Source organism: Corythoichthys intestinalis, chromosome 2 (genome assembly GCF_030265065.1).
Source record: "Corythoichthys intestinalis isolate RoL2023-P3 chromosome 2, ASM3026506v1, whole genome shotgun sequence".
NCBI lineage: Eukaryota > Metazoa > Chordata > Actinopteri > Syngnathiformes > Syngnathidae > Corythoichthys > Corythoichthys intestinalis.
Window position 1 is genome coordinate 4,456,839 of NC_080396.1, and position 11,791 is coordinate 4,468,629.

General features: G+C 40.1%; 1 protein-coding gene across 2 annotated transcripts in view; it reads right to left on the minus strand.

Annotated features, from left to right (window-relative positions):
* The window catches only part of LOC130912032 (LIM domain and actin-binding protein 1-like), a 56,797-nt gene extending 48,580 nt beyond the window's left edge, over positions 1-8,217 (minus strand). Inside the window, exon 1 of one of the 2 annotated variants that reach the window (XM_057829796.1) lies at positions 8,039-8,217. In XM_057829796.1, the coding sequence (XP_057685779.1) occupies positions 8,039-8,081 (43 nt within the window). In that variant the 5' untranslated portion in view covers positions 8,082-8,217. The remainder of the gene's footprint in view (positions 1-8,038) is intronic. The other variant, XM_057829795.1, reaches the window with a different exon arrangement.
* Between the last annotated feature and the right edge of the window lie 3,574 nt (positions 8,218-11,791).

Below are 11,791 nucleotides of genomic sequence, written 5' to 3' on the forward strand. Positions count from 1 at the left end.
ATTCAAACTAACTAGTTCATCGATTAATCAACCACTCAAATAATCAATGGCTGCAGCCCTAGTTGAAATATGAAGATAATAAAGTCATGCGTTCTCATCCAAGAAGAAAAAAGTCGCAATATTAAGAGCAAAAAGTATTGTGTCATGGAGTCAAACATAACATTAGGAGATTAAAGTTGTAATATTATGAGGAAAAAGTTGGAATACAACCCCTAGCAAAAAGTACGGAATCATATGTCTCGGACGAGCACTAACTCAGATATTTTATCATGTAGAACAGAGGTCACGGAACCTCGGACCTTGGTCCGGTTCCGGACCCCCACGCCGTCTGGACCGGATCTCAAGCTGTCCGGTCTAATACACGTTGCAACAACAAAAATCATTTTTGTCTGCGGGTTTGCAGAGCGGAGGTGGGCAACAAACAAAAACCTTAGCGGTGACGCGCGTGAGCCAGCCAATGGGAGTGAAGCATTTGAAAGTTATTTTTAGAACAGCATGTCTCACACTCGCTTTCCAGAATTCGCGGAGTGACAGCCAAAAACTGAGCCGAATGAAGTTGGAGGAAGAGGCGAAAAGGTACGGCAAATGGCGTGCTCAAAACTAAGCAAGATCGATGCAGAAAACGGAGTGTTTAAGGAGGAGTGGACCAACACATTTTTGTTCATTTTACCTGGCGGCAGCACAAGACCGCTACGCCTCATCTGTTCCGAGACGGTAGCGCTTGTAAAAAGCAGCAATTTGAAAAGGCACTATGACACGCAGCTTTTTTGCAAAGTTTCCCTATGAATTCTTCCATCCGTTCTCAAAAAAATAGCTGAATTAAGGGCTCAATATGATCGCACCTCAAGGCTCATGGTTCATTTATTCACTGCACAGCAACGCGCAAATGAATGCTCCCTCAGAATAGCGTGGATATTGGGTCAAAACAAAAAGTCTTTCAGAGACGCACCCATTGTCAAAGATTGTATGAGTGCAGTTGCTGAAACTTTGCTTGATCAAAAGCAAAAACAAGAGGTCTCTCAAAAAAATAAAGCAAATCCCCCTGTCAGCATCCGCAATTAAAAAAAAAAAAAGTCTTGAACATGCTCTTATGTTGCTATTTAAAGTGCATGTGACACGAAAAAGCATGTTTATTTCATAATACACGCGGTATTTTATGCTCCTGAATGATATGGACCGCTTGGATGTGTGTGGAAGCGATCGCTAGATTTATTTAGTTTTTTGAATCCCGCGCCATGAAAATGAGTGACTTCTGGCTTCGGTCTTGCATTGAGGAGGAGGGCGCTGTGACGTGTACGTGAGAAGGACTCCTCTTCACTATACAGCCTAGTGTTGTGTATAAGGACTAAGGATTCAGCTGATTTTTTGGATTAATATGTTTATTTTTCGCATCACGCCAGCCAAACGGCTGCAGAAAAATCTTGCTGTATGAGGGAGAGGCGTGTGCGCCTTTTTGGAGTTTCAAAAGGTTCCCATTCACCGTGGATATTGGCCAAGCCCTACTACTGTGGGACCATTGGACTTACGAGGAAGTGAGTAAACATCTTGTTTTGTATCATGTCAAATATTAATACAGCGATTACAAAGTAAACACTACAAACTTTCTTAAAATAAAGGACTACTTATGTTTGATCATTGATAAGCATGTAAAAAGCTCTCCTCGTGCACATTAGCTGCACAACAACTGCAGCCGCCCTCCTCCGGGGAACGAACTGTAAATTGCTCTCTGCCGGGCGGTTTGCAGATCCGCGGAGACAATCGACGACCCAGTCGTCATGTCAAATGACCCGGGCTAGTTATGTGTTATTTTCCACTTCGAAGACTTTGAAACATCACTCGGTTCGGGTTAGCATGTCGGCTAGCTGTCACTCCTCTTGGTTTGTTTACATTCTCCGAAGCCGGGGAAGGGAAATGACATATGTCCGATTTAGGTGTCATAAAATATCGTTCGGGAGGTGCGACAGTAAAGGTGAAGTCGACAGTTTTGACCATTATGGAGTAATTTCGCCATGTCGTCCTAAATAAGTGCATTTTTATTATTTCATATTCCAAGACTGTTATTTGTCATGACCATGCCATTTATTTAGCAATTGGGGAAAATACTTGGATAAAAAGAATATCATGTAAAAATATTGAAGTAAAGAGACTGAAACAATGACATTTTGCGGCTCTCTTCATGGCGTTTTCCTCGTTCTGAATAATTCCCCCTCAGTGGGCTGAATAGTAAAACCGAGGAGCCCAGTCACCCGCTGATGTCATCCACCTGTTGGGGACACTAGAGCCCTATAATGGTAGGCGTGGCTAACCGGCAGATTAAAAGACTAATTTCTCGTCATCTGCGCTTTGCTAAATTGTTGTGTATAGTCGAATCGTCTCAAAATACGATTCTAATTCACATAATAATGCTATTTAAGACTTTTTTTCTCCTGTCGTATGCTCTTTAATGATTCAATTAAAGCACTTTTTTTAGTTTTATGCACCTTTTATATTGAATTTACATTTTTGAATGTTGTAATTATCAGCAAGGCCACGCAAAGATACGTTTGTATTTTTGGGGAAAAAAAGAAGCATTAAAAATTAGGGTTGTTCCGATCATGTTTTTTTGCTCCCGATCCGATCCCGATAGTTTTAGTTAGAGTATCTGCCGATCCCGATATTTCCCGATCCGATTGCTTTTTTTTTTTCATTTGCCATGAAAAAAGAATAATAACTAGGCCTGCAAGCAGGACTGAACGGGCCCTCGCAAACTAGCGCAACTCGGACGTCATGCAACTCGGACAGTGTGCAGGTCAGGGTGGTGGCAGATCCTCCTCTCTAATCCTCTCATTAGAACCTAACATGCTCGAAAGTCGCCTCTTTACATTCACACACCTAAGAGATAAAAACCCCTATTGGAGAGAGTACTACAAAAAAGGAGCCACTACTGAGCTGTGCAGCCAAGCCCTTATTCAAAACCAAAATGAATCTTCTAACTGGGCCAATTCGACCGAGTGCTCCAAATTCTGTGGCTCTATAAGCTGCCTGAGTCTCTGAAAAAAAATATTTCCTTTTAATGATGAACAAAGGGTCGTCACGGCAACAGACAGAGACATGTGGACATGGGCCGTAAAATAGGTATTTCAAAACGTCTTGAAACTACAATGATAACCTGAAAAGAACTGGACATGTATTGGAAAAACGAGTGACTTTCTATTGCCACTAGTTGGCAATGTAGGGTTGATGCAAATGACCCGTACAGGACCCTTCAGAGCATGACTCAACAAGCACGAGATGTTTGGCGCAGATATGTTGTAGAGCTTCCGATCTCCGATCTGTAGATCTTCAGAAGTTATGACTGTTCAAAACTTGTGGTGAGACGAAATGGCTTCAGTCATGTTCACTTCTCCTGTTGGACCCTTCTGCTTCAACCAAACCTCAGTATTTTTCATCAGGCACCTGAACACATGTCTTATGGCTCCCCTGATGCAGGTTTCAGGTGAATATATTTTTTTCCTTGGAGGAGGAGTCTGTTTAGTAAAAAAAGGCATTTCCTGTTCCCACTAGGGGGCGCTAGGCCTAATGGGTAATGTTTCAATGCACTCGTGTTAAGGGAGGGATCCCGCACATACATGCCAGATATGAAAAAGATTGAACGTTGTGTCAAGGAGCTATTAGTCTTTTACTGAATTTGTCATTTTGCCGAAAAAATGGCCGACTTTGGCCCCACGCCCAGGTCAGACCCGTGAATTAAAACGCACCATTTTCAAAACTTAAGATCTCATATGTCTCTTGAACAGCCTCACCAATTTTGAAGATGATCCAACTAACTCCCTTGGCGAAAAGGTCTCAAATGTGCACACTATAAATCGATAAAAATTTCATATTCGATCCAAAATAACTGATTTCCTGTTGGGTTTGGAATATGGGTGCCAATGCTTTTTTGGATGCGGTTTTGGACAAGGTATAGACTCCCCAAATTTCATTGCTCGACGCTGACAGACCCTAATGTTATAGGTCAATTTTAAAATTTCAAGGGGGCGCCACTGAGCCATTTTGTTAGATTTTTTTGCAACGTTGCAAAATTATCGGAATTTACAATTTTCCGCACGTATGTGCAAATTTTGGTGACTTTTCGTGCATGTTCAGGCCTCCGAATTGGCCGTTTTCATTTGCCCTGGAAAAAAAAATAATAATCCTTTGCAAAACAATAGGGCCTTCGCACGGTTAGTGCTCGGGCCCTAATAATCCTTAGCATAAAAATAGGGCCTTCGCACCATGTTGGTGCTCGGGCCCAAATAACCTGACTTTTAATGATTCAATTGGTTTCAGAAATGGCTCATATGAAAGCTAAGACCCTCCCAAATGATGATAAATGGACAAAAATATCTTTGTTTCACTGAAAAAGATTTATCATTTAATGAAGACATAAAGGTCATATTTTGGCAAGACAAAAGTGTTGTCGCCTACAGAAAGTAGTGTGAAATTTGAGCAAATAAATGTACTTCAAATACAAAAATATGTTATATAAAATACGCGAATTAAGTAGCGGTGCTGTGAGATCCAAATTTAATATTTTGTATGACTTCCATGGGCTTGAAGGACTGCATCCATGTGGTTCGGCAAGGATTCATACAAGTCATCGGGAACATCAAAGAAAGCAGTCTTGCATACCTCCCAGAGTTCATCAACATTCTTGGGTTTCATCTTCCATGCTTCCTCTTTCATCCTGTTCATGTCTGGTGACTGGGCTGGCCAGTCCTGGAGGATCTTGATCTTCTTTGCCTTGAGGAACTTTGAGGTACAGATTGAAGTATGCGATGGAGCACCATCCTGCTGAAGAATTTGTCCCTTTTCATGGTTAGGAATGTAAGAGGCAGCTAAGATTTGTTGATATTCAGACTATTTTTCTCTCAGGGTGCAGACAATTAAAAAAACGCGTGGCATTGCCAAGGCCCACAGCCTGTCAAAAGGATGGAAAAGTGGCAAAAGGTGGATTTTCAAATGAATCTTCCATTGAATTACGCCACAGTCGCCGCAAATATTGCAGGAGACCTACTGAAGCCCGCATGGATACGAGATTCACTCAGAAAACAGTGAAGTTTGGTGATGGCAAAATCATGGTCTGGGGTTACATCCAGTATGGGGGTGTGCGAGAGATCTGCAGGGTCGAAGGAAACATATATAGTTTGAAATATTAATAAATCTTAGCTGCCTCTTACATTCCTAACCATAAAAAGGGACACATTCTGCAGCAGGATGGCGCTCCACCGCATACTTCAATCTCTACCTCAAAGTTCCTCAAGGCAAAGAAGATCACGATCCTCCAGGACTGGCCAGCCCAGTCACCAGACATGCGTAGGATGAAAGAGGAAGCATGGAAGACGAAACCCAAGAATGTTGATGAACTCTGGGAGGCATGCAAGACTGCGTTCTTTGATGTTCCTGAAGATTTCATCAATAAATTGTATGAATCCATGGAAGTCATACAAAATATTAAATTTGGATCTCACAGCACCACTACTTCATTCGCTTATGTTATGTAACATATTTTTGTATTTGAAGTAGGGTTGTTCCGATCATGTTTTTTTGCTCCCGATCCGATCTCGATCCTTTTAGTTTGAGTATCTGCAGATCCCGATAATTTTTCCTGATCATGTACGTACATTTTGGCAATACATTAAGAAAAAATGAATAAAACTCTGTACTGTAAGTACTGTATTTGTTTATTATGACAATAAATCCTCAAGATGGCATTTACATTATTAACATTCTTTCTGTGAGAGGGATCCACGGATAGACTTGTAATTCTTAAAGGATAAATGTGACTTCGTATTTTGTGACTAAATATTGCCAACTAGTGTATTTTTTTAGCTTTCAGTAAATGATACTGCAGCCATTTAACTTCTGCCCAAATGCATGATGGGAAGTGCAACTATGACTGTGCGTAGGGGCACCAATTGATATATCTTCTCTGCGTTGGGAAAGAACATAGGGTGTTAAGAAAATGATCAATTACTACCCTTCTTCCCCACGTTGCCTCCCACGTTATTTTTAATTGCTGAGAGAGGTATTGTAAGGCTTTAGGTACATAGAAAATGGCTCCAAAGGCTGTCATAATTCTCTCTACTCATTATACGCTGCCTTTTAGCGCTATCTATAGGTAAAACGGCGTCTTTTAAGATTGAACACGACAATGCGTGAGTGGGTCGTGCAGCGCACGCGTTAATTATTTAACGTGATTAATTTTTAAAAATTAATTACCACCGTTATCTCAATAAATTTGATAGTCCTACTTTAGGCTAAAACTACTCTGGATGAGTGTAAGTGCATTTTGTCTGTAACGTTAAATACGATTAGAAAACGATTTAAATAAAAAAAAAATATATATATATATATATATATTAGGGCTGTCAAAATTATCGCGTTAACGGGCGTTAATTAATTTTTAAAATGAATCACGTTAAAATATTTGACGCAATGAACGCACAAATGCCCCGCTCAAACAGATTACAATGACAGCACAGTGAAATGTGTACTTGTGTTTTTCGGAGTTTTGGCTCCGCTTGGGTGCGACTGATTTTATAGGCTTCAGCACCCATGAGCATTGTGTGAGTAATTATTGACATCAACAATGGCAGGCTACTAGTTTATTTTTTGATTGAAAATTTTACAAATTTTATTAAAACGAAAACATGAAGAGGGGTTTTAATATAAAATTTCTATAACTAACATTAACTAACTAACTAACAGTTATCTTTTAAGAACTACAAGTCTTTCTATCCATGGATCGCTTTAACAGAATGTTAATATTGGTAATGCCATCTTGTTGATTTATTGTAATAATAAAGAAATACAGTACTTATGTACCGTATGTTGAATGTATATATATCCATCTTGTGTCTTATCTTTCCATTCCAACAATAATTTACAGAAAAATATGGCATAATTTATAGATGGTTTGAATTGCGATTAATTGCGATTAATTACGATTAATTAATTTTTTTGCTGTAATTAACTCGATGAAAAATTTTAATCGTTTGACACCCCTAATATATATTTTTTTAAAAAGGCATGTCAGATATTTTTTTGCCGATTCCGATACTTTGAAAATGACGTGATCGGACCCGATATTTTTTTAATATTCATATGTTTTTTAATTAAATCGTTTACTAATTGTATTTAACGTTACAGACATAATATGTTACACTCATCCAGAGTTTTTAGTTTAGGCTTAAGGTAGGGTTATCAGATTTATCCCAATAATGGTGGTAATTAATTTTTTAAAAAATGTATCACGTTAAAATATTTAACGCAATTAATGCATGCGCTGCACGACCCACTCACGCATTGTCGCGCTCAATCTGTAATGGCGCCGTTTTACCTATATAGAGAGAGAAAAGGCAGCGTAAAATGAGTAGAGTGAATAATGGCAGCCTTTGGAGCCTTTTTTTTAATTGGCTAAAGCCTAACAATCCCTCTCCCTACGATTAGAAATATTATGGAAAGCAATGTGGGGAAGCAAGGTAGCAATTGATCTTTTTCTTACCACCTTATGTTATTTCCCAACGCAGAGAAGATATATCAATTGGGATCACTACGCACAGTCATGGTTCCACTTCCCATCATGCATTTGGGCTTGGCCACAGTATCATTTACTGCAAGCTCAACAAATACACTAGATGGCAATATTTTGTCACAATATAAAAAAAAAAAAAATCGGCCATGCCTTTTTTTTTTTATATATATATATATTTTTTTAATTAAATCGTTTTCTAATTGTATTTAACGTTACAGACTGCACGACCCACTCATCTTTAATTTGAAGTACATTTTTTGTTCAATTTTCACACTTCTTTCTGTAGGCGACAAAACTTTTGTCTTGCCAAAATTTGACCTCATTTGGGAGGGTCTTAGCTTTCATATGAGCCATTTCTGAAACCAATTGAATAAGTAAAAGTCAGGTTATTAGCAATTGTTTCTACAAAATGGATAAGCGACAAGTCTTTTGTCAGGGACTGTATAAACTATAGACTAACAAAACTTGGATATGATGACTCACCATTTAAACACACACCTTCTAAAAGTCCTGACAATGAAGCCATGAAGAGAAACTGTGGGCAGTTTCAACACAACTTTCGAGTGAGTAACAGGGAAGACAGAGGGGAGCGAAAGGACAGCGGAGACAGGAAACAACTGCTCAGAAAAGACAAAGAGCCATTCAGATGAAGCTGTGCTAGATGAGGCTAAAAAGTTGGAAAGAAAACAAACATTTAGCCGAATAAGAAGGCAAAACCTGAGAGAGTCTGGAGAGCAGTCGGCGGTTCCCTGGCGTGTTGGCCGCGATCGCCAGCTCCAGATGTGAGAGCTTTGAGAAGTATTGGTGCTGAGCTCACTAGAGTGAGCGAAAGAGAAAGGGAAGGAAGGAAGGAAACCGGGAGGGAGTGACATGAGGGGGCGGGGAGGATGGGAAAATCAGAAACAGAGGTGGTCAGTGAGGGGAAAAGAAGTCCAGGAAATGGAGGGCAAATAAGAGTGCTGAAAAATTCTAGGTTCACATCAGGGCTGAACCGATACACTTAAACTAATGATACGATGCATCTCAATATGCCAGTGTCACGATACCATCAGGGTTGTTAACAAGGGCGTAGGTTTGTATAGGGACCGTAGGGACATACAGTGCCCTCCATAATTATTGGCACTCCTGAAAAAGATGTGTTTTTTAGTATTTAGTAGTAGCAAATAATTATTTGACATCAAATAATGTGTGTTACAATTATTAGCACCCCTGGTGTTAATACTTTGCACAACCCCCTTTTGCCAACAAAACAAGGTCTGGGGACTGAGATGGCCATGGCTTGATTTTGTGTCTAGTGAACCATTTCTGTGTAGATTTGGCCATATGTTTAGGGTCATTGTCTTGCTGAAAGACCCAGTGACGACCCATCTTCAGCTTTCGGGCACAGGGCAACAGATTTTCATTGAAAATGTCCTGGTATTTCAAAGCATTCATGATGCCATGCACCCTAACAAGGTTCCCAGGGCCTTTGGAAGCGAAACAGCCCCACAGCATCACTGACCCACCCCCATACTTCACAGTGGGTATGAGGTGCTTTTCAGCATGCGCATCTTTCGTGGCACGCCAGACCCACTTAGAGTGTTTGTTTCTGTCTTTTCCCATCTTGTGAAACATTATTGAAGATTAGGTGCTGTTTTGTTGGCAAAAGGGCGTTGTACAAAGACACTTAGAGTGTTTGTTGCCAAAAAGCTCAATCTTGGTCTCATCTGACCAAAGCACACGGTCCCAATTGAAGCCTGGGACCGTGTGTATTTTTGTGTGTGACTGACAGGTTAAGGGACGTGAAAGGCAAGGCGTCAGACCCTCGCGCGTCCCGCTCCAGGAACGTCTGAGTATGACATAGATCCACAAATACAAAACTACGCCCGGGAAGTGGGTCAAATCCCGTTTAACCAATTAGTTAAAATGAAAATGGCCAATTTGAAGTTAGGGTTAGGGTTTAGAGTTAGGGTTAGGACTTCTTCATGGCAAATTAATTAATATAATTAGGTGGTTGTTATCACTTTTTCATGACAAATAAAATGACCAATTTGAAGGTCTTACCATATTTAAAAAAAAAAAAAAACGAAAAGAAATTGGAGGAATCGATAACGAAGCATTGAATGATTCAATTGGATTAAAAAAACTTCAATCCAAATAGATATGTTTACACGTGGTAACAGAAAATATTTATATGAAAAGCATAATAAACATATTTTGCAGACATTTAGCATACACATATAATCTATTATTTCCTTGCTTTTTTGACATTACTTCGAAGAATAAGCCAAATGTATTTAGCATCCCCAAAAAAATCACCGAAAAGAAATTGGAGAAATCATCACGTTCCCCGAGGGCCCGTTGAGGCCTGCTCGTAGGGCTAGTTTAGATTGTCTTCCATTGTGTTGTAGGATAGAATTGACCCTACCATTATTAAGTGAATAACTTTTATTATATTCAGACTTATATTTACCCCTATTCACTCGCTGAATGTGCCGGTCCATTTTTTTCCCCCTCAAATGCACATTTGATTGGCTGATGACTAGAACCCCCACATTCACACAATCCCGACAGAAATACATGTCAAAATGCCGCCTCCTCTGCCCCCTTTGAAGAGGAGGGATATTAGAAGGTTGTTGTTTTTTTTCGGCCAGCAGCAGCAGCAGCCACTGTAAATAATGTAAATAGATGTCAAATGTTGTGGAGGTGGGGAACATGCCACTAATATTGCTACTGAAAGTCCGACCTGCATCAGAGTTAGCATAACATTAAACTGTGTGAACTTGCTAAACTGTAGAACTCGATTAGAAAGCTGCTTAGAGCGGTGTCTTCCTGTATGTTTTCTACTGTCAACTTTAATTCAACTGTGCATTTTGTGTTTTTATTCATTAATTAAAATGTATTTATTTTCTACATAATTTTTAAAAAAGTATATTTGCAGCCTATGCACAGTTTTTACCCCCCCCCCCCCAAAAAAAAACACAACCACTGTAAATTTCCTTTATATGAAACAAGCATTTTGAAAAATTACTTTCACCCTATGAAAATAATTTTAACTTTTTCCATTTTTATGTACTAACCAGCTATTTTTGAGAAATGTACCCAATCTGATTGGTCTTACTAATGTCCTGTCCCCAGCAAAAAGTGTACATGCAGGTTATGCTGGTATAGCTACCAATATTGAGACCAAACCTACGCCCCTGGTTGTTCATCTCACTTTTAAAAAGTAATTAGTTACAGCTACAAACAGTGCTTAATTTGTAAATCATAAGGTGCCGGAACGCAAAGTACATATGACAGCGCAGGGATGACGAGACGGGCACAGGTCCTGGAACATACGCAGAAAATGGTGCTGAAAACAACACGCAAATGCCGACTTGCCATGCTGTGGGATTTACAAGACTCAGTTTCAGATAATATCCATAGTATAAATGTTATGACAACAATATACAATTATTTAGGCTATACTCTGCACAGCACGGGCCGTTGCCCACATAACCACAGGTTTGTCTTACAGTAACGTACAGTCTAATTTGTAAGACATGAAGAAAAAAAAAATCTGAGATTACAGTAAATTACACAAACCCATTCTTTTGCGAGTTTCATCCCACCTGTCTTCTCTAGCCCCAAAATTCCCACCGCCCTACAAATTGTGCAGCCCAAATCCGAATTTCCCATAAGGGTACTGGCCTGTTGCTCCGGCTGTTGTTGGCCCACCTAGCTGATTGCTGGCGTTGTAGCTGGCCCCCAGTCCGGTTGGCGCTGAACCTCACCAGCTGCTGCCACGGTAGCAGCCTCCTGCCCCGGCTTGGCTGGCTGTCCGTGAACCTGGCTAGCTGCTGCGACACTAGCCTCCTGCTGCACCTTTTCCTGCCCGTTAGCATGCTTGCTGCAGCTGCCCTCATCGCCGGTTGTTGCTTTTCCGACTCGTTTTGAACCATCTTCCTTCTTTTTCAAAAAAAGACAGGAAATGCAACTGTCTTTTTGGCATGTTGAAATATTGTTTGATCCTGTCTGCTTGCTCCCCAGATGCTTCAAATTTCCAAAACGCCGACTTTTTCAAATGACGTTAAATTTTTATAAACAACTAAGTCTTGGGATTTGTTCTGTAAATGAATTTATGCATATTATTATTTTATTTTATATTGTAATGTCCGTAACTATGCACGGTCCCTTTAAGAGACGCTGGGACGGGAGAGCTGTAAGGTAGTAGGATGCGAGGGGGAGACGGGCGAGAAGCAAAAGTTAGCGGTCGAA